We start from the raw sequence: 21,614 nt of genomic DNA, 5'->3' as shown, positions 1-21,614 counted from the left end.
TTTTTCTTTGCAGAATTCAGAAAAAATATAATACACCAATCGAGAAAACAATGAATGTGAGTTCGTCTTTTAAAGTTTTTATTTCTTTTTTCTAATCAAAAACAGGCTAGTAACACTGGCCAAAGCGCAGTTTGTAGCAAGAAACACATGAGCACCAGCTATTAACATCAACCAACTGTTAATAACATCTTTGTTCAATGATCGTACCACGATTGATCAGGCCGGGTAGAATAATCAGTCGATCTCCAAGCGGCATGTCTCAACTCGTTAACTGGGTTAAGCACCTAACTGATCGCTCCTTATAATGGGTGAGGATTCTTACTGCCCAGGGAATAAAAATAGGATTTGGCAACATCTATGGGCATATGCAGTACGATGCTGAGTGGATACTTAATCCGTACCTAAAATGTAGAGCGTTTTCTCTCACTCCGATTATTTTGTTCTATTATTTTTGCTTGCGGTTTACCCGACTTTTTCTCCAGCATCCACTTACTCCTTAGTCGGAAGGAAATGTTCGCAGGTTGCAGAGGTTTGATCAGGCGATGGAATACGAGAGGGTGATCAGATGGGTCGATTGCAAGATGAACAGCAATGTCATGCTACCAGATACTCCGTATCTTTTGTGCTCACATAAAAGTTCGGTTTAGACTACACCTTTGCGATCAAATCGACCGGCCTGCTTACGACCTGACTATACACTGATCATCAACGTCCGCGTAATCACCGTTTTCTTTGTAGAATGTACAAGGCTAATACTCTTTCCTTTTCTGTCAAACAAATGCACACTGAACTTTTTCTATGTTGCGATAAGCATACGTATGACAAATGAGGCTGCTCGTATTTAAGCAAAGTTTATGTCGAGAAACAGAAACGACACCGGACGTAATTTTTTCTAACTATAAGCAGCGCAAGAAAATTGTGTTATATATATATGGCCATATCAATCGCACAAGGAGTACTCCACATATTGTCATGCATTTGACGGCTATGTTGCTCTTGCGTTTAAACTTTGGGTCAATGCATTATTCCATCCATGCTCTATCAGCCATGACTTTGTTAGCTCGTTAATCCACAAAATACAGATGTCTAGATACTGCGCCAGGCCGCTGTCGTTAATAGTCGATTGCCTCTATTTTTTTTTTGTTTATGTTTCTCTTCGATTTTTCCTTTTCGCTTTCAGTTTAGGAATACATTGTCGGGGCGGAAGGCAGCTTCTGCTGGTAGGGACGCGACGACGCAGCGAGGTGATCGTACTGGAGACAAAAGCAACAAATAAAGATACGGTCATCACAAAAACAAAAAACAAACAACGAATCAAAAATATAAATAGAAAATTAAATGAAGTAATATTGCGGCAATATTGGTAAAACAAGAATTGAACTGGGCATGCAATTTGCTTTTGTCACGACAACAACATTCGCTTAGAACTGTACAAGACAGAACATATACATTACAAAATAAAGAATAAGGCCTAGACTTTCTTTAATTATTTTATAGTAATTGAAGGCATCAAGAGAGAGAAAGACGTGTCAGTGATACGCTCCCAATAATTGTATTAGTTTAGAGAGCTCTTCCCAGTGTTTATATATAAACATTGATTATATATAATCAGCGTTATCTGACCGCAATGATCGAACACTAGATTATGATTGGGCATAAACAAGTATGCATTATTTGGAATAGGCTGCCCTAATAGTAACCTAGGTATTTTTTGTGGACTATAATAAATTAGATTGCATAAAGGATACAGGCAGTATCCTGCTCGAATTGCCTACACGAAATTGTTCTTAGTATTTTTCTAAGTAGTTAGGGCATGCTGCACGTTCTACAAAATTGTTGGATTTTCGTAGCCCATGGGTGCAAGCAAGAGACTTTTTGTCTAAGGAGATCGGATTCTCCTAAGCATAGCTTACGGCAGCTGTTGTAACTACTTTAAAAGGAAAACAAGTACGGCCACATTTGGTGCCTTGTGCAGACTTGATCTTGCAAAAAAAACAGTTGACATTTCAAGGTTAGTCGACGTTTAAATCTTCTACAAACATTTCTCAGTCAACAAGACTGATCAGGATTAGCGCATTGCATGCGGAATATAAGCTCAAATCTAAATGAATTTCTTCATAGATCTAGACAGGAACATATAGTTATGTATGTTGATAAATATACATGTACACTTCGTCTATTAAAGTCAAATTACTATAAACAAAAACAATAATTGAGTCATTATGCAGGAAACATTCACTTGAAACATCAACGATGACAGTAAATAATGAATGCCTTGCTGGGAATCATGCTCAGAATATGTAAGGTGTGTCTGGTGTTCTAGTTGAGAAACAAAGATATTTCGATGACACTAAAGCTGAATAGGATCATATGACTCATTCTTCTCTCAGTTAACAAATACGATGAAATTCTAAGTGGAAGTATTGAACTGCCTCTTTCAGCCAGTGGCTGTGCAGGTCGAGATCGACAATGGAACAAGGTGGGCCTAAGGAAGGAACAACTTCGTGCCTGTAACTTCAACGCGACTAGGGATTGTCTCAAGTGGCAGGAATCGCAGTCGCGTTTTAAAGTCTGCCTCGTTGGCCGTGTTGCAGTTAACAAGCAACATTCGATCTGATCGTCTGCATCATGAGAGAGGCGGCACGGCAAAAAATCCAGGCATCGAACGTACACAGGTGACGCTAGGCTGGAACAGCGAGTCATTGAACAGACCATTAGCTATTGATTGGTCGACAATTGATCATTGATTAGTTTAATAAACTACTGACCAGGTAGGTATTTGGTTTATTTAGATTTTATAAAGAGCCAATTTAGAGAAACGGATAAACATCTAAATATGACCAGCTAACGTCGATATATCAGATAAGGGAATAGTAAATACTGAATTTAAGTTATGGGCGTAGGTTCTTTTAGAAGTGTGGTCGATTATACAGAATTGCCAGTGAGCATGTTCGCAGTTGGATCCGGCTGGTACTTTACGTATTCACTTTCGCTTCAATTACTACAATAAAATTATCGGTTTATATTGTCGCTGATTGCAACGTTTTTTAAGCTCACACAGAGGTTTACCAAGATATGAACTCTGAAGTCTTATGCAGATATAATCGTATCTCCTTCGAAACGTATGAATCCCTTTAGGATTGCATCTACTTGGGCTTCTGGCCCAGAAATCTAGGATGTCCTATAACAGTTCAAACGTCACATTTGATGGTCTGGTCTGATAACTACTTTCGGATGTAGAATACGGTAATGTTTAGCCCACAGATACATCGTATTGTAGTACATTGGTAAGCATCATAATAGTTCATTGTGCCATGCCGTGGACGACATCCAGGGGGTAGGGTGCACTTGAATGGAGAAATTATTATGAAATTCATAGAAATAAGGAAGAAAAGATAAAAATAAAAGAAACAGAGGGGAGATCGTTAGAAGGATTCGACCTAAATTAACGTCGATTTATGCGTAATTGTGCTCCTTTTTTGAATTAATGAAGCGTACACGTCATCTTACGCTCTGAGTGCTAAACAATAGTTAGTGATAAATAAGCTGTCAGACACAAACGAATATGTTGAGTACTGATGAAGTCTTTGGTCAATAGTTTCTTCTGAAGTGGCTAAGGTGAAGCACAGGGCAAATTCATGAAGCTAACCAGCAACGGCAAAAGCCACTCAATTGAACTCATTCTAAAACACTTTGAACTAGTCTATCATAGAAAATACAGTACTATGATGGAATGGTGCTAAGTGGTAAGTTCAAAGATACGAAACTATCGAATATCGATTAGTAAACTAGCTCAGTGTATAGTAGACGCTTTAATGAGGTCGCGACTGGCTTTCTACTAAGGACTCGCCATTACTAGAGATGCGAGAAACAGCTTTATTGTTTCATGCATGAATGTGGAAAAGGGCATTGTCCCTTAAACCGAATCAAAGATTTACTAAAATGAAGATTACTGAACACTGCGACGACAGTTCTTAATGCGCGAATTAGTTTAACAAGAAGCAGCAAAGGCGGTAGTAACTACACAGGCTTCAACATTCAACTGAGATCGGAACTGGATATCTTTGTGGGTTCTCGATAGCAGTATGTACAACAAGGCTAATTAATATCTCGTCGTCATTGTGACGCATAATAAGTTGCACGCAGAGTAAGACACACAAGGAAGCACTAATAGGCCACAGAGAGAAAGGAGAGCAGAGGGCGAGAACTTAACTTGTCACCAGAAGGACCGCCACGATTTTGACCTAGCCCTCACAACAAAATGCACAAGGAGAATGGGCACAGACGCCAAGCAGCCTTCAAAAACGTCGCCTAACCACGTTTGTGAGGCGACCAAAATACAACCAGTTTTATTTAGCGGATATCTGAATATCTAGGCAGGGTCGCGAGGATACTGTATGAAGCAAAGCAACTGTCCCTGACCGTTTATTTATTTGTTTACTTTTCATAAAAACGGGCTGATCAGAAGGCGCACAATGAAACCCGGGCAAGGGGCGCTAGCAGTGATTTGATTGGGTGCGAGGCAAACACATCAGCCCTTCGAAACGATCAAGCGCCTTAACGGTTTAAAAAGTTGCGCGCTCGCGCGATCCAAATTCAGCCGGGCAGAATTGAGCTTACGACAATTTTCACACTTCCACAGTAAACTTTGACGTCGTCACGTACGTTCTGAGCCGGAGCGCCATTCTCCCTCTCTCCCTTCACATGTAGAGCTGTTGCGACCGGTGGCACAACAACGGAACGAGTTCGGGTGGATGGTGTTGTTGTTGTTGTTGTTGTTGTTGTTGTTGTTGGAGAACAGCAGAATAGAGGCAGTAGCAGACGAAGTAGAGTAGGAAACAGATGGAGGGCAGAGGATCGGTCAAGCCAGATGAACATTTATTATTAATTCTCTAATAATATGTTATTCATATTTGCTTGATTAATGATCGTAGCACGCTTATTAATCAAATACAGTACGTGGTAAATATTACATTTTGTGTAAGTAAATTATATATAACAGTACTGTTGAGCATTGCGAATTTGGTTAAATGCTGATGGAGGCGAAAGCAATCAAACGGAAATATATCTGTTCTCCTTTCAAAGAATTGGTTTGGATAAATATTACGGACTACGACAACAATAGTGTTATTATTGCGGCTTTGTTTTCTAGTCAGCACCATATATTTGCATAAAAGCAAGCTATAAATTGCATCCGCATACGTGCAGTGGACACGTAGAAGTAGGAAATAAATATAAAAATCTAAATCTGCTTACTATTATGCGTTAGTTAATGCGGTAATAGGAATGGGCCGGCAAACCGAGAAATCGTTTCGCTTTGTATATTGAAAAGGAGATACAAAGCTTTTATGTGTGTGTGCGCGCGTGAGTGAACGAAAACCAGAGCGAGAGAATACAAAAAAGAAATGTCGTGATTCGCTAATCAATACACGCGCGTTTAAATAAATCAATATATATATATATGAAACTTTTCGGTCATTGTCGGAACAAAATTTCAACAACGCGAGGTCAGTGAGCAACGCTGAGTATTTGCTTAGGTAAGAATTGGCGCTAGCGAGAGTTGTAACAATGGCGAGGCAGTGATAGTGGGTTTCGGCTCGTAACGACGATTAGTAAACATTCTCAATTACATATAGGAAACATGATTGAACCGTTTCTTTTCAGATATGATAGGCCAGGAAAGAAGTAAGAAAACTAACAAAAGACATTGAACCAGTTCAACAGTCGGAAGTTTCGGGTCAGGATCGAATAAACAATAAACCGATATTTACTATATAATACGCTTGACGAGAACAGTATGCTTTTTGGGATAATTTTGCAAAAACTTTTTTCATGGCGGTCATATTGTTGAACGGATGATAACAGTTGATTGACAAATCAATCCTTGTTCTTTTATGTATTTCGAACGTGTAGTGATTGGATGGCAAGCAAATTGCTAAGGTAACGTTCAGTTGCCACTCCATATATTGTCCCGATGTGCTAGTAATTTCCTTAGCGCAAAATATAGCATGCAGAAAAAATAGCTCTGTATGGAGCTACTTTATTGTACATTAGTGAGCAGTTATGATGAATACCACATTAATAGTACTAGTTGCTATTAGAAACACAGCCTTACACAGTAGCATCAAGCTTTGATCAAAAATCTACTAAGAAAGTACAACTAAAATTCGGTTATTTATTTATTGCCAAAGAATACCAGTAGAGTTATCATAGATAGCACATCAGTACTCTAACACTAGCGATTCACTATGACTGAAATACAGAGAAACGTACAGGGGAAAATTTTTAGTTATATAAGCTGCTATAAGGTGCTAGATAAACGAGCACAAGATGTCGAGTTCAACAAAAATATGAATAAATCGAATATCGAGTGATAACAGTACTAATTATATGCCTAGTATGGAGAGTTCAACCATTGTGCGCCTCTAACCATTTCTGCACTGTGACAAATATAGTCAAGGGGAAAAAATCATTCTTAAAATCATATAAGCGGTAGAACGACAATACGGATCTAGCTAAAAACTCGTACGACTGGCTATGAATCGCTACTAGACGAGGCTGCATAAACCGATAATGGCAAACAGATATGTTCAACTGGTCCAATGTACAGGACAAGCAAGATCGACGCGTTACGTGTAAGGGAAACCAAAATCCAATTCAAACAATAGGTAAATTAGGACCACTAAGAAAAGAAGAATATCGCGGAGAATTACCGCACCTTATTCATCAGTCGCAACAAGGTCCAAGTGGAGAAAGTTTTTTCTTCCAAACTGGGTTACCTGCATCATGATTATTACGGTAGCCATTAAAATGTCTTTTTCCTCGTTTACGCAGTCATAGCACTGCCATACTATTCTGATATGGAGTTTTAGGAAATTGTTTGATAGAAATTATAAATATACCGGATAATGGCATCTACTTAACAGGGATGCGGAAAACGGAATAAATGTAATGTCTTTGGTACGGCTGGAGTAAGTGGAACTAACTTTTACAACCGCTACAGTTAGCGCAAGGGCGCTAAAATGTAAGTTCTAATAAGTTGTTTAGTTGTTAAGAATAGCTTTTTTCAGAATTTTCCAACCCTAACATTTCGGAAAAACTACATCTAAATTGAGCCATGGTAACTACAAGAACCGCACAATAAAAGCGCACTGTCTTTGGACCAATTTTTAGAGCATGATCAGCAAACAAGCCTACAAATATACATGGAGTCTTAAAATAATTTGGTAACTTTGAAAATAATAAATGCATAAAGATATTAAGCCTCTATTCTCTGTCTGATTAAGGAAAAATTACCTAAATATGTTAAAGTAAATAGTTTTTGTAATTTATTATTTATAATCATTTAATGTTGTCTACCTAAAGCAAGGCGATCCCAGAGAGCTCAAAATTAACTTACCGCGGGTGGAGGCGTGTACCTGGCATGGAGAAAAGCCTGATCCTCTCTGCCGTTTGTTCGACTACTTCTGAAATAAGTGGCGACGCCAAATTAAACGCTTTCGTTAGTAAAGAGATAAAATTATCGACCATAATTGATTACAATGTCATACCACTGCAAGATTCGCGATCGAAGGGACGCTTCCACTAGGAGATCTAATCTGATACTAGCGCCCCCTGCATTGCAAAATCATAGGATAGTGGCCAAGCATCTGATGTTGGTGATGTTATGTATGGACTCGATATTTGACGTTTTATGATGTCGATTCGTGAAGGCTTAATTTTGAAATCATATTCAATGTTTTGCTAGATAATTTCGGCTGCCATAACCGGGCACCGACTGAGATCACGCCCCACAAAAGCCAAAAAAACTGATCCATAAATTGCTAAAGGAGGTTTCACAGTTGATACAGGTAGGCATTTTTTGGGAGATATTAAGAGCAAATTATGCCCAATTTGTATGTACAGTGTTGATCAATTTTGGTATATATCGGATAATTTTGAAGTCCATTTAGTCAATATTTCTTTGCAATGCAAAATCATTTTCACTTCTTAGTTGTTCCCCGCAGAGTTCGAATTTTCTTACTATGCCTAAAAACGTACGAATAAAAATGTCATCATTTTTACATAAGGAGCGCCACCCGATGGTTTCAATATGACTTAGTCTAAAGTATGCGACACGCTAGCTATTTGTTAAATTATTTTATTTTTGGCACTTTTCTAATAAAAAATCCCGTTTATAAATGTACAATCATCTGTAAATTAATTTACAGTACATAAATTAATTAGTAGCAAGCGAGCACATAACATTTTACTCAGGCCATGCGCATGCTATGTCCGATGCGTTTAATAGTCGAAATTAAAAAAATATAGGACTGATTGAAGCTTATGGCTTTCCATATCGTTACATTACTGTGATTCGATTAAAAATTGTAAAAGCGTCACAGGTAGACTGCAATTAGTCATAGAAGTCATTGAATACTGCAGTTTAAATAAACTCTATCTGGCAGGGTGATGCGTATACTGAGTGTCATGTCGAAATATGCATAAATGTGCTCACACCGGCAGTGCTATAGAACACAACTATCAATGCAGGATAGTGACCGATGATACTTTGCCCTAATAGTGGTAGGGCTCTATGTGTTCGTTGACGTATAGCGTTCGTGGCATACGTCCGTTTAAACTAGTCGGCCAATGACGCAAGAATTAGGACTAGTAGTTTAGAATGGTGTCCTTCGGCCCACGATGGATCTAAATGTGCCAAGACACTAGGGCAAAGTGCATAGTCATGGCCAAACTGGACTTTGACAGGCGATTCACGAACGTTGGCTCCATATTTTTGCTGTGATGGGTTGGTGACCTAGGATTTTTCTGGGAAAAGTCGAGCGCGAGAAGCAAGCACTAATTAGAAACTGCGAATGCACTGTACGACAACGATAGTGACGAACGATTTTTCCAGTGCTTGTGCCGTATGATATAGAATTTTTTACTCGTTTTAATAGTGGTTGTTGTTGGACGCTTACGTTTTGCTTGCTTGAGGGTTAATTCTTCCATTCATGTTCTTCACACCCACTTTGTCACGTGTTTCTTGCAGCCGCACCTAGAAGAAGGTAAGATTGAATCGACACGTCCGAAGTCGTCCCAATCGGAGTACAAAAGCCGCACAGCTTATACACACGGTCATAAAGCATTATCAAGCACTATCGAATAATTAAGAAATTCGTCAGCTAGTTGTTGGACAGTAATTAAGTAGACTGTTACTTGTCTCGTATGATCAAGACTCAACCCAGAACTCTCCAACAGGAAAATATCATGTTGGGTGTTAATAGCGGATTTTCGAAAAAACAGACAATTACACGAGGAAACGACGGAACCACAGACGACAATACCCAGCTCGTGTAGAAAAAACGAGCCATATGCAATGAAGTCACCCGAATTCAAAAAACTGACCGCTGTTCTTAACGCCATTGTGTGTTAGACTAACCGATGTGTTCTTCTCAGGCGACCAGAAAGCTAACAGTAAAATTCGCAAAATTTACACATACAGTTCGGACTACTGCGTACACTATGTGTAGATTGTTACGACGACAGACGCCCCAGGAGACGATTGACGCCCAAACCGAAGACGTCCAAGCGGTAGAGATATTGCATGAAACGTCTATTGAAATTATTAGATAAAGTGTAACGAAGTAGGAAAATATCCAAAAAAAAATTATTCTGATGTTGAAATTTGTGACAGCTCAATAATAGACTTATTCCTTTCGAGATAACCCGATTCTCTTACTCTTCACCACCTTAATTAGGTAGGTCCTGTATTTTTCATGACCATCTGTAACTAAGTACTGATACATTTTTGGTGGTGTCATTCAGCTACAAAGGTTCGGCTTCAAACATGTATTAATCAGGGTTTGCAGTTAGTAACTGCAGAATCGTCGTCCACCGTCCACTATGTTTAGTGGTGTTATTCTAGTTCTTTTTTTGGATGAGTAACTGGGAGAGTAACGGGCCAATTGAAGTCGTGGGTCCAGTTAGTTAGACCCAAAAAAACAGCACATATAGGTAGAAGATACAAGCGGATGGGGATAGGGTTCACACTTCGAGCACAGTTCACTTTCAACTAGTTAGTGCAATTCGAACTGCGGCCAGGGGGGTCCGAGTGGCCGCTGAACGCGGACTTTTACCGGTAGTACTGTCCAGGATCGCTATGCCATTGTTCATCACGTGAAGGCAGCGTGCTGAAGCCGTTGATGGGGTGCTGTCGCATGGCGTCCGGCCGCGGACTTCTCCTGGCAAAGTGTAATGTCAGCGTACAATAGAGTAATAACAGAGCAACAGAACTTCACTCTCTACTGATTACTACCATCCAAATGGAATCGACGACGAGGTGCTACAGACGTTGTGCGCGAAGTGTGCCATAAGAGATCGTGTGTTAATGCAATGGTAGAGAAAACTGCATTATGACGGGATTGTATGAGTTAGAAAAAACACGATTTACAGCTGTCCGGCTTTTTTGGGAAATCTGGGTATAGATGGCTACATGTGGACAGCGAAGATGCAAAGCACTGCCTTATCTCGAAAATGACCAAGCTCCTAATAATAATTTAATTAATAATATCAATACAAATACCACTGTTACGTTAATGATATTGGCGACGAGCATAATACATAATATAGCAGATATGTAAATTACGCTGTTTTTGTTAAGAATATTTCATCGAAGTCCAAAAGACCATACCGGAGTAAATATCGTTCTGGTACATGTGCCGACTTCCGATTTGCGAAGCAGCGCACGTTTTAGAAAAAAGTATACAAAAACTTAAACTTACCATATTACCACCCTTGAACAAATTCTGTGTAAACTTTTCCTTATTACTTAGAATAAATTGATCACGTCGATTCGAGTGAAATTGGCTTGGCATCCATTATATGTTCATATAGATCTATTTATTGGTCAAGTTTTGATCAATGTGCATGCGTCAGCTGCTGTCTACGTCCGTTACTATACGAATAAATTAAAAAAAAAAAAGACAACAAAGTAACACATGTACAGTAGCAACGAACATTTTGTGTATCAACTGTGTAATACACATACTGAAACAGAACCTAAAACTTTTATAATCAATATTGCTTATACTCTATGGGCAGAATAAAACCAATAGAAGTAAATTAATAGCAAAATGAACAATAACAAACTGGTAGATAGGGAACGTCATGAGTAACTAGAAAGTATAGTACCTAAATATAGAAGTATAATTTCATTTATATCTATGGCGTACATAGGCGTTATGTAATGCACATAGAAAATATGTAACAAAAAGAAATGTATCTCAATCACTGAATAATACAATATAAAAGTTTATAAGGTCAAACCCCGATAGTTATTTTTAAAAATAGATCGGCGGAAAAAAATGAAAAGAATCGTTAACAGGAACCTAAAATGACTAAACAGAATAGAGGATTATATGAAACGAATGTAGCGAAACAAAGAAAGAAATCGCATGCTCACGAGCTTGCCAGCAGATCTCTCGTCGGGACCAGTTCGAGGCCGACGTAGGACGGCTCTCGTCCCGAACTTATAGCCATCACTCCACCCGCTGTTTTAGCCGCAGTAACCTGTATCATTGACGGCAGCGGTGGAGGATGTGCAGGGGGCGAATTATACCGATAGCCCCTGTTATCGGCTGAGTCGGCTCCCAATAGAGGCTCATGCAGATTGCCGTTTCCCCTGTCGCAACCGGCGCGTGTTACGTGTGGAAATGAGCCCGCGTGCTGCGGAGAAGGCCCATGCGTGACGTGCGTAGGCGGAAAGAAGTTGTTGGCATCGTAGAGGTACGCCAGCCGTGCGTTCGACTTTGACGCAAGCCCCTTCAATGCGCCACCCTTTTTGGTTAATTTATGATCATTATTGTCACGACAGCGGGCGTGTCGTGAATAATATTCGTAGCCATCGGCAGCGACAGCGTCGCCGTTGCCGCCTGCCATAGACTTGTTGTTTGAGGCAGCCGATAGCGACAAGCCCAATTTATGGCAAACAGTAGCAACAATATAAGGAGCGTACGTGTTTCGCAGGGTGCCACTCGATGTTCCGATGCGGGAGAGGGTATTTTCACCTCCTGCACCGGCGAGGAATGGTCGACCTTCGTCGTCCGTGGGGTCGGGGCGCGCTCGGGGGTGACTGGGAAATGAACGGATGCAAGCACACAGCAGTAGGGACACTCCGGCCGTTAGCACAGGCAGGCAAAAAAAAATGGGAGAATAAAAAAACGAGTGGGGCACGGCTGAGAATTGTGGTCTGAAAGCAGTTTGCTGGCTCGGAGTTGATAGTTAAGAAAGGGCACTAGGGTAAATTGATAAGGATAACGAACTTATTATATGTATAAGAAGGCATATCGAGAATATGACGGTTTCATTTAAAAACTTAATATCTAGAAGTCTTTGTTAGCGCAGAGTTCAGAGACCAATAAAGCTCTTGCGAGAAGAGGATCGTACGGTCCAGAAAAGAAGAAATTAGATCTATGAGGTTTTACAGATTTCGACTTCTTGATATGCAGCCTCAGGGTCAAATAGCGCAATGTTCGAGCTTCAAAAAAAAAATCGAAGAATGCGATTCTAGGCGGTGAGTGAAGGTACTAGCTGCCGGAAGTGAAGGAAGAATTAAAATATTTCATTATAGGAAATGAAAGTGAAAAGAATCAAACCCGAACTATGCAGGGAGTCCTGTCTAGACAATGTAGCTAATGATAACGCAAAGTGTAGTATTTTCAAGCAAGCGTCACGGAAATTAGGAGAGCAAACGTTATGAGCCACAAAAAATGCCAAAGAGGGGGTAAAAAGAAACTTCAATAGGTCTCTGTTTTGCAGCAGCGATTTCCTAAAGCCAGGGCACAACTTTTAAAGAAAAAAACTGGATTTTGAACAAAAGGGGTTTCGCAAGAAAGCACACAATAGTACCGTGTCCACAATTCGAATTAAGAAAAATGAACGTAATCGAACAATAATCTATCGTAGCATGTGCAGACTGCATTAATAGAAAGCTAAAGCAACTGTTGGAATAGATTAATAATCTTGCGAAGACTTTTATATTTTCTTACTTTATTTTTGTACTTTACGAAGACTTTAGATGATAATACTTTTAGAAATAAGGATAAACAATTTAGCAGATCAAAATCAACAGAAAACGACAGCTTATTCAGTAAACAACTGTTAAGGACTTGATTAAAGAAATAAGTCAAATTTGATTTTTTTTTTATGGGAAACTAACGGTCGGATGGGTAAATTATAGCTATTAGGATAAAATATGGAATAGGCTAATAATAAACTTACAATAATTATTAACTGAAATTCATATCTGATTTTACTTTGGTTTCTCAAAATGCCTTCATGACTTTTTAAGGATAGGCTGAATTGAAGACTAGCAGTAAGTCAACCAAGATTAGGTATCGAGGGCTCACCGAGAACGGATATGAATCCACGTGTGAGAGGCGATCCAGATCAGGATCGTGAATAGGAGGCCCGAAGCCGCGGCTGACGCCAGCATGAATACCGTGCCTGCAAAAAAGAGGTCGACGATGCGCCAAGAAACGAGAGGCGACGAGACGTATTGCTTATTAATTTGAACTTCGCGCCGAATTCAACCCAAAGCTTTGAATAATAAAAGAGGACAAGCGTCTATGTGGAAGACGATTGTGGTCGATTCCGTGGAGTCGTTCAGCAGTATGAGAGCATGTAGTTTGCTTTTATGTGAAGCATCAATACAAATAATAACCATTGACAGATGAATGAACGGACGACCAAACATGGTAAGAAAATCGTGGAATATTGGGTTATAATTCGAAAATGCCTGCCACTAATAGATGTCACATACACAGTTTCTTAATTAAAGCATATTACTTTAAAGAAGCGAAGTTCAAACTTGTTGTTTCAAGCACATATTTAGTGCATCTAAGTTATCCTGCACTTCCCTTTTCTTAGTTATCCTGCATAATAACAATATAAGAATAATAATGCAATGATAATAAAAAGCAGACATAACACTTGAATGCAATTAAGGTAATCGATATGATCAGATCGTTGTTACCTTCGAAGGTGCTGACACAGATGGCTTCCATGGCGTTAAGGTACTCATTCTGAATAGTCGTACATTCGACCAACGTTGCCATACGGCTTAGAGTACGCTCCGTGTCCTCCAGGCGTTTTTCCAAAGCATGCAACAGAGCACGCACCTCCTATGGAAAATAACAAAAAAAAGAAAAATATGTATATATATATATATATATATATATATATATATAAACTACAGTTTAGATTTATTGGGGTAGGTTGATACAGACGTAATTTTTTTTTCAAAATTTACATCAATCAAAGATGCTGCAAGATAACAGGCCTTTGGCTTGATACTATAAGGATTATTGTAGCTCTGATTGATATAAAAGCTTGTATGAACAGCAGAACGTTTATGACCATACCTAAAATAAAGCCAATATTTTGAAGTTTTTTCAGTATCCATCTATTGTATCGTATGATCATTGCTTTTCACTTGAAGGTAACGTAGAGAGTAAAATTAGTTGAATATGTGTTAGTTTATCCAACGGAGATCACATAGTGGTCAGACTCGAACGTAGTTACCTGTTGCGGCATGTACTGCTCAGCGATCCTCTTCAGGATCTGCGTATTACTCTGTAAGTCATGTACTGCTCGTTTGGCTTCAATAATGTCGATCTTGAATGGATTATTGGTCATCTCCTCGCAAGTCATATAGTATTCGATTGCCAAACGTTCATCCGGGTTGTGTCCAGCCATTCTGAAAATTATTTTACAAGCAAAGACAAATGTATCGAAACGAATTACCTTTAAAATCGAGCCATATTCGTTCATTTTCTCTGAACTGCCGTAACATCAATAGGGGCATTGATATACTGACATCTATTTGAGGACTAGGCGGTAGAATTAAAAATTTGATCATATATAATTTAACGTGCTGCTTTGTAGCGGCACGCTGAGATCCATACAAATGTCTTATAGTCTGTAGTCTGTGATCTGAGTGCTGTCACTCCGAATCTCTACTACAGACCAACTTACCGATTGAAGAACGGCTCGGGGTTAAAACAGAAATCGGCTCCGGCCACCGTAAGCCCGAAGTAGAGTGACACAAGCACCCAGCAGATGACGACCGACAAAAGGCCCAGCACAGAGAACAGGATGAGTAGGCAGCGCGAGTGCCTGATTACCCCCCATAGAAGTAAGAGGCAGATGAAGATGAGGCCACACTGTAGCCCAATCGTGCCTGGCCAACGGAAGAACTCGACGATTTGCAGCCATTGCGACAGATTACGCAGATCGAGTGCTTTCATTTTAATGTTCATATCTTTGGTTTTTGCTAAACTCTGGCTGATGTTCGCGCGCATATGACCGAGTGTCTCGCGCACCATTGAACGAACTGTGGCATTAGGAAGAGGTGCTAGAATATAAGAGGGAGACGATATGGGAAAAGATCGGCAAAGGTCGTTAAAAAACTGCGTTAAAACGAGAAGAAAGAGTAACTATTTACATCGCAGCTTTTTTCGTTCAACTCCGACATGTTGCCATCCCAGTGGCGGCTTCATTCGAAAGCATGAGCTAATTTAGATTCTTTCTTCAAATATTATATGATTAATGCTAACGGAAATTATTCAGTTACTGATTAACCACACTGTGTGTGTGTATACGATGTTAAAATATGGAACGTACGCAGCTAAAAGAGCGAAAACAAAGTCTTACGTAGTTCTTTCGCATACCCGAAAAATGGACTGATATCTGGTCGACGTCCTCACGGATCGAGTTGTCGAGAAGCTGCTCAATAATTAAAGTGTGGTTTCGAACTGATTTTACGACGGTTTCCATTTCCCCTGTTGACCGCTGGACGACCAAAAGTGCTTGATGGGCTTGATCATTGCCAAATAGACCAAGGCTAAGAGCTCCACTAGAACGCCAAAGGTGGGAATGGTTAGTAAGGAAAAAAATCATAATTTCATATAATGAACAGCTAATATTTATAGTCCGGCATATACTTGATTTCCAATTTATTGCTTTACCCTAGCCGCAAGGAGATTATACGACTCAATCTTAAAATAAGCCGTAAAAACTTTACAAAAAGTAAATGCTACGGCATTAGTCATATTATTATCATCGTTGCAATATGGCACAGATTGAGCAGAACCAGTGATTTCGAAACTGCCTAACCTTTTACTGTTTCCTTGTCGGGATTTATAAATTTCATGTAACCAAAGCGAAGCAACTGGCCCTTAGGTAATTGTCCGGCCTCGATCTGCACTTACATTGTGCTAAATCGATCGAGCAGGAAAAGGGCTCTTCTGGTTTATTGTACCCTAAGGAAAATTTAAAGCGAGGGTGACATGCAGCCCAGATTTTAGCGTTTCGTCTCCAGTGGCGTCTTGTGGACCACTCTAACCCAAAAATTAAAAGTCTTGAGGAATTGGACCTCGATTCTTTTCCTAAAGACCAATGAATCATTAAAGACACAATGCTTAACGCGCAGATCCATACACAGTAGAGGGCCGACCATCCTATGGATTTTTCAATTTCTTTGCAATGATATCAACGTAAATTATTTGAATCGCCAGCGAGAACCTTCTAAGCGTTTCACCAAAACCCACCTTAAGTCTTCTGTTGTTTAAGTCTAGCGTCTGAAAACTGTCGACCTTCCAGGTTCGTTTAAGAGTTACTGTAGGACTCTAACACTTTCGATTGCGATTGTATTTGTAGAGTACGCCGGCGTGCTGATGATCTTTCCGTGCTGTGTGCTTAAGTGGTCTGATGGCCGGCTAGTGGGGTTAAAGAGAGCTCTTATCAGAATACTGATCATCATCTTGGTATTAGCGCTAGCTTGAAGCAGAGTTCAACCGTACTTTCCACATAAGAAGCGAGGTAAAGAGGAAGAACATGAGCAAAGGGGAAGGCAGCTTAAGGAAAAGTGCATCCACTTTATCGGTCAGGGCCATCGTACCCCCGCCTTGTATTTTTAATTAGCGGCATTAACGCAAGAACAGGACAATAATAGCGACAGTGTTATTTCATTTCTCACATCTCTCAGCTGGCACACTGTTTATGTGTGCGGCCCGGCGTTCGGTACCTCCTTCTAATGATTATTTTTAATGATTAGCTAATCGCTTCCCTCACAAGAATTTATGAGGCGACCTCAATACGCCTGAGATAACAGACCTAGCGATCTTACGGAAGTGCTGAGGACCACACTATAACCGAGCAAAATCGGCCGAAAAGTGAGAGAAAATAGGCACTATAGCAGCGGCGGTGTCACAACTACTTGCCGAATAGACTACGAGTGGGTAACTTGTAAAATGAACTGTGAATATCAGAATGTAAACGAGTACAATACGGAACACATAGGATGGAGCCGTTTACAGAAACAACTGTTGATCACCGAGTGAAGTGCAGCCCTTGGAGATGCTGGAGAGGCCACACGTGAGTAGGATGAGTAAAGGGGGTGAGAAGAGTATCGAGTTGACGAAAAAAAGCAAGCAAAAGAATAAAAGCAAAGTACAGGAAAGCCATCGAGGAATCCTTTTTTTTGTCTTATCTTAATCCATCTTGGCTGTTTGTCTTGCAGAAACGTCTAGTAAGTTGAAGTGTAGCATGGGCCTCTTAAAATAAAGCTGCAGAGGTTATCCCTATGGAGGCATTGACAGCTACGACGAGACAGTCGTGCTAGCCTTATTCTTATTACTGTTTTGTACTGTGACTTTATCGCCGCTTTTGAATCGAAAGATGGCCGAGTGTGATAAGACGAGAGCTTTACAAAAGGCTTCCTTCTGAAAGCCAGAGCAAGGACAACGCAGCGGAGCGGAAGGTGTGCTCTCCAGATCACAGCACATAAGTGATACGATAGGCTATCTATCGTAGATAGATTAACGTCATTTACGAAGCCACCAGTTCTTCAAAGGGAATGCCATCTAACGTGGCTTACGATACACTAATTGTGTAATTATGTATGTATAGTTTGTGTGTGTTCTAAATGAAAAGCAGGGCAAATACCTAATGTCAACCTCGGCACTGTAAGTGAAATTTAACTTAGTAACGCTAAGTAGTCGGGCGATCATTATATGCAATTTGCTAGGGTAGTGCAAAGTAGTCGATTTTTTTTTTATTAGCAGTCCTGCGTCATTGCAATGCCCGCTACTGTTATTATTGTCACACGTTGGCGGCAGCGGCCGAATACAGTAACGCTGATCCCTTGATGCAGATAGTAGCTGGTTGAAGAAGAACGGTGCGGTCGTGAGCAATCTTACCAGGCTAGAAGGGCGAAAAATGATAGGATCCATTTGAGGGGGGTGATCCGCTTTTTCTTCTTGGCGTTCGAGTCACAACAGCGACACAGAAAAAAGACGAGAAATCCGAACAGGGTGAGGATCAGCCAAAGGCCGGGAATCGCCACCAAGATGCCCACACTCTGCAAGAACGCGTTTTTTGTTGCCAGGAACAGAAATAAAAAAAAAAATGAAAATAGAATTTTAGTTTTTACCTGCAGAATTTTTTTTTAAATTTTGTACGTGTTTATATTAATAACGCAAAAATATGGCTAGAATAGTAATGATGATAGGGAGTATTCAATGTGTATAACGAGAAACGGGTCTATTCCTCCTACAAAGAAATAATGGTATCGTCATGTTATGCGGACTAACACAACGTGTGTCATTGATATGAGTTACTAGAAGCGTCGCTTGTCCAAGCTGAATATAAAAGAGTATAGCCTAATTTCAAAAAAATTCACACACACACACGCAAAATGTGACTGAGGTTATAGTGTTTATTCAATAACGTAATATTCAATCCGTATTTGGGAATGAAGCGTTTCGTTGTTCAAGGCTTCTTCAGATCGATAATATAAAGACCCTCTTTAATCCTTACGTTTGGAAGGCTCTGTGCTAATGTGATAATGAAGGTGCATGTGAATATGTACTCAATCCTTATACTGAGGGAATTCTACAGGCCTATATCCCCCCCCTCCCCCATTGAGCTTTCGTATAGGCTAGGGTGCAGATCTTTAACAACTGGTAGATTCGCATTGTAAATGTATAATAAAAATGTGTTCCAAGAATTTGATAAATTTAATACTAACAGAATGAATTTCAGTACACATATATTGACAAAGGCAGTCGCAATCAACTGTCATGTTAGGTAAGTACGAAAAAAATAAATCATAACTGCTTGCAAACCATATATATATAACGTTTACGGCATCTTAACTAAGACAAACTTTGGCGGGTTGCTTGTTATAACGGCCGTACGTTCATTCACTATGCCTAATAATACACGCGAGCCAGTTTTTTCTAAAACAAACTCGTAATGGTCTGTGTCGGATTTCAAGTGATCAACTATTATTTAATCTTTTCGTGCTAGATGAACCTCAACTAAAACTAAATTTTTGTTTTGCCCAAAATCGACAGTCCATGTTTTTGGCCGTTTTCGTACGGCTTGTGAAGGGTCTGAGGAAGACATTCAGACGGACCGGATAATGTTCAACAGCATTTAAAGTTAAAGTGGTTAAAAATTCATTAAAACGTCGCCGAAAGCTATTTTTAATATACCTAAAGGTCAACAGTTGTTTTAAACAGGAGAATATCATTTACCAAATAGATTCTCCAAATAAGCCCTAGCAGTCAAACGTCTTGAGACTTTTTGTGCTCTTTGCTTCTTTTGAATTTTTTGGCCTTTCTTAATATTTGTATTTCGAAAACTTTTGGCCACTTATCACATACAAATCAGCCCACAATTGAGTTCGGCAATAATTTTTTCCATATGCTTCGATTGAAAAAACCTAAACGAATTTACACCCGCCTGTATTGTTTGACGTATGCTTTGATACATGAAAAAATTATTTGCGGATAAAAGAAAGAATATTTTTAAAATGCCCGAAAAGTTTAGCTGTCGGAGAAGCATGGTTGTCGGAAATCATACCTTTAGTGCATTAAAGGCATTTCGTTCAGATATCTATTGTTATTTAAATACAGTTTTAAACACAAGCTGTAAAGAAAGATTTGGAGTTCCATACTTTTATATATTCGTATATACATTGTTGTGACTAAAGTAATATGAAGAATTTCGGTATAATTCGCGTCCCTTTCATTATCAGTTTCGATACTCTTTGGTCGGAGTCACTTCTACGTGTGTGGCATTTTTAAAACGTCATCAACGCCAGGATCGGATACTATGGGAGGGCCAGCAAGAATATGCCGTTGCCAATGGACGGTCTGGAATATAGTTCATGAGCTAGGTACGCAGCGTTTTGGTTATCTCTTCGTTCCTGCATAGACGCGTAGAAGGGCCATATGACACCGCCGACGGCGAGATACTGTGTATACTCAAAAACGATTTCAAAGTGCGAAAATAAGCTATTCAGTCCGCAAAAATTTCCCGAGTGCAAAGAAAAACTTCTACATAGAAAAAGACGTTTGGAAAGCGTGCGATCAAACAGACCTCCCTTCGAACTCTGGTTTAGTTTGGATAATTTCAGATCTAGAGGCCGTCTTTTTGGCTAATAGACAAGATAAGCTATAGCACGTTATGAGCACGCCTGCGGTTAACAATAGCGTAGGGGGTAAAAGGTAACGTTTTTTGGTAAATAGTAGCTAGAGAAGGAAGGAACCAGTTTTTGAGAACGTTTTTTGAGTCAATGAGATCGGAGATGGTGCAGTTCAAGGGTTTTCCAATAAGGGCCTCGCTTTGAAAACATATTTATGATAAAAAAATATATAAAATATTTTCCGTTTGGGATCGTACTGGTAGACAAGCACAGCACAGCTTTCGGTTAGTCGACGCAGCTTGGCGTGAGGTTTTCGTCACTGTGAAAAAGCTCAACCGTTTTTGTCCTTAAAAAATAGCACATACATGACAGCAGTGACTTTTTCTTGAGTAATGGATTGCAAGAAAAGGAAAGTTTGAAAATAAAATACGCTTCTATATCGCCTCGCTATAAAGTAGGTTAGTAAAACAAGCCAGAGGTGTCTACATTGGGATACGCATCTCTGCTGCGCCGAAACTGGCTGTAATATCCGCGGTTGGTCCTGAATCAGGTCCTGAGGCAGTTCCGCCCTGTCGGAAAACTGGGCATTGATAAATACAAACAAACCCGCTGAACGAAAGAAGCAAGACAGCGTCTATTAGATCCAATTCCAAATTGTATATCTCTTCAAGCTAAATGTTAGTAACTGGACGCGATCCAATCTCGCAGTTGGTGCTTCCAGGCCGCGCGAGTCGTAATAATGGCGGGCTGGGACGATGGATCCACTTCGATTGCATCACCATTAAACACACTGAAATATGTAGCCTGCCCAACGAGAGTGTACGGAGATACTGGCGAAAGCAGAAGCTTTCAAACAGAGTAATACACTCGAACATGAATTCATTTGGTGTACGGATGTCCAGCCCCTTGCGCACATTTATATATATATATATATACGACGATGAGATGTTACAAGTAAGGCTGAAGGTCGATGGGATCTCTTCCACGGATAGTGATGAATAATTTGTTGTCGTAATAACTTGAGCGAATGGCTCAAAAAGGTTTATATAAGAGAATCCATAATAATTAGCTTCAGTAAAAGTTCAAAGTATGAGTCCTGGACCTAATTCTAGCACAGATTAATATAAGCCTCTCGCTTTTT

General features: G+C 39.9%; 2 protein-coding genes and 1 long non-coding RNA gene across 30 annotated transcripts in view; 1 reads left to right on the top strand and 2 right to left on the bottom strand.

Moving 5' to 3' along the window:
* Positions 1 to 6,014, top strand: part of LOC147754862 (uncharacterized) — a 37,538-nt gene extending 31,524 nt beyond the window's left edge. The window contains exon 2 of the long non-coding RNA XR_015329821.1: positions 2,442 to 6,014. This is a non-coding gene — a long non-coding RNA (uncharacterized LOC147754862). The remainder of the gene's footprint in view (positions 1 to 2,441) is intronic.
* LOC111252439 (protein tweety-like) overlaps positions 1 to 21,614 on the bottom strand; it is a 53,896-nt gene that overhangs the window by 7,376 nt on the left and 24,906 nt on the right. For 7 of the 28 annotated variants that reach the window (XM_086992319.1, XM_086992320.1, XM_086992321.1 and 4 more), the window contains 10 exons: positions 18,240 to 18,400; positions 15,711 to 15,895; positions 15,016 to 15,394; positions 14,563 to 14,737; positions 14,015 to 14,162; positions 13,389 to 13,485; positions 11,996 to 12,112; positions 10,119 to 10,223; positions 7,400 to 7,466; positions 494 to 1,253 (listed from right to left, as the gene is read on the bottom strand). In XM_086992319.1, the coding sequence (XP_086848445.1) occupies positions 1,182 to 1,253; positions 7,400 to 7,466; positions 10,119 to 10,223; positions 11,996 to 12,112; positions 13,389 to 13,485; positions 14,015 to 14,162; positions 14,563 to 14,737; positions 15,016 to 15,394; positions 15,711 to 15,895; positions 18,240 to 18,400 (1,506 nt within the window). In that variant the 3' untranslated portion in view covers positions 494 to 1,181. Of the gene's footprint in view, positions 1 to 57; positions 1,254 to 4,665; positions 4,713 to 6,155; positions 6,253 to 7,399; positions 7,467 to 10,118; positions 10,224 to 11,995; positions 12,113 to 13,388; positions 13,486 to 14,014; positions 14,163 to 14,562; positions 14,738 to 15,015; positions 15,395 to 15,710; positions 15,896 to 18,239; positions 18,401 to 21,614 lie in introns of those variants that run through there. The other 21 variants (XM_086992323.1, XM_086992330.1, XM_086992318.1 and 18 more) reach the window with 21 other exon arrangements.
* On the bottom strand, positions 10,234 to 11,989 carry LOC147754861 (uncharacterized). Its single transcript, XM_086992350.1, has 2 exons — positions 11,444 to 11,989; positions 10,234 to 10,936 (listed from the first exon to the last, which is right to left on the bottom strand). The coding sequence occupies exons 1-2, from the start codon at positions 11,917 to 11,919 to the stop codon at positions 10,900 to 10,902; spliced, it is 513 nt and encodes a 170-aa protein (XP_086848476.1). The 5' UTR covers positions 11,920 to 11,989; the 3' UTR covers positions 10,234 to 10,899.

The sequence above is a fragment of the Varroa destructor genome, unplaced genomic scaffold (assembly GCF_002443255.2).
Source record: "Varroa destructor unplaced genomic scaffold, Vdes_3.0 BEIS01000006.1, whole genome shotgun sequence".
NCBI classification, from domain to species: domain Eukaryota; kingdom Metazoa; phylum Arthropoda; class Arachnida; order Mesostigmata; family Varroidae; genus Varroa; species Varroa destructor.
Note: the sequence above shows the minus strand (reverse complement) of the source record. Positions and strands in the feature narration are given on the sequence as shown.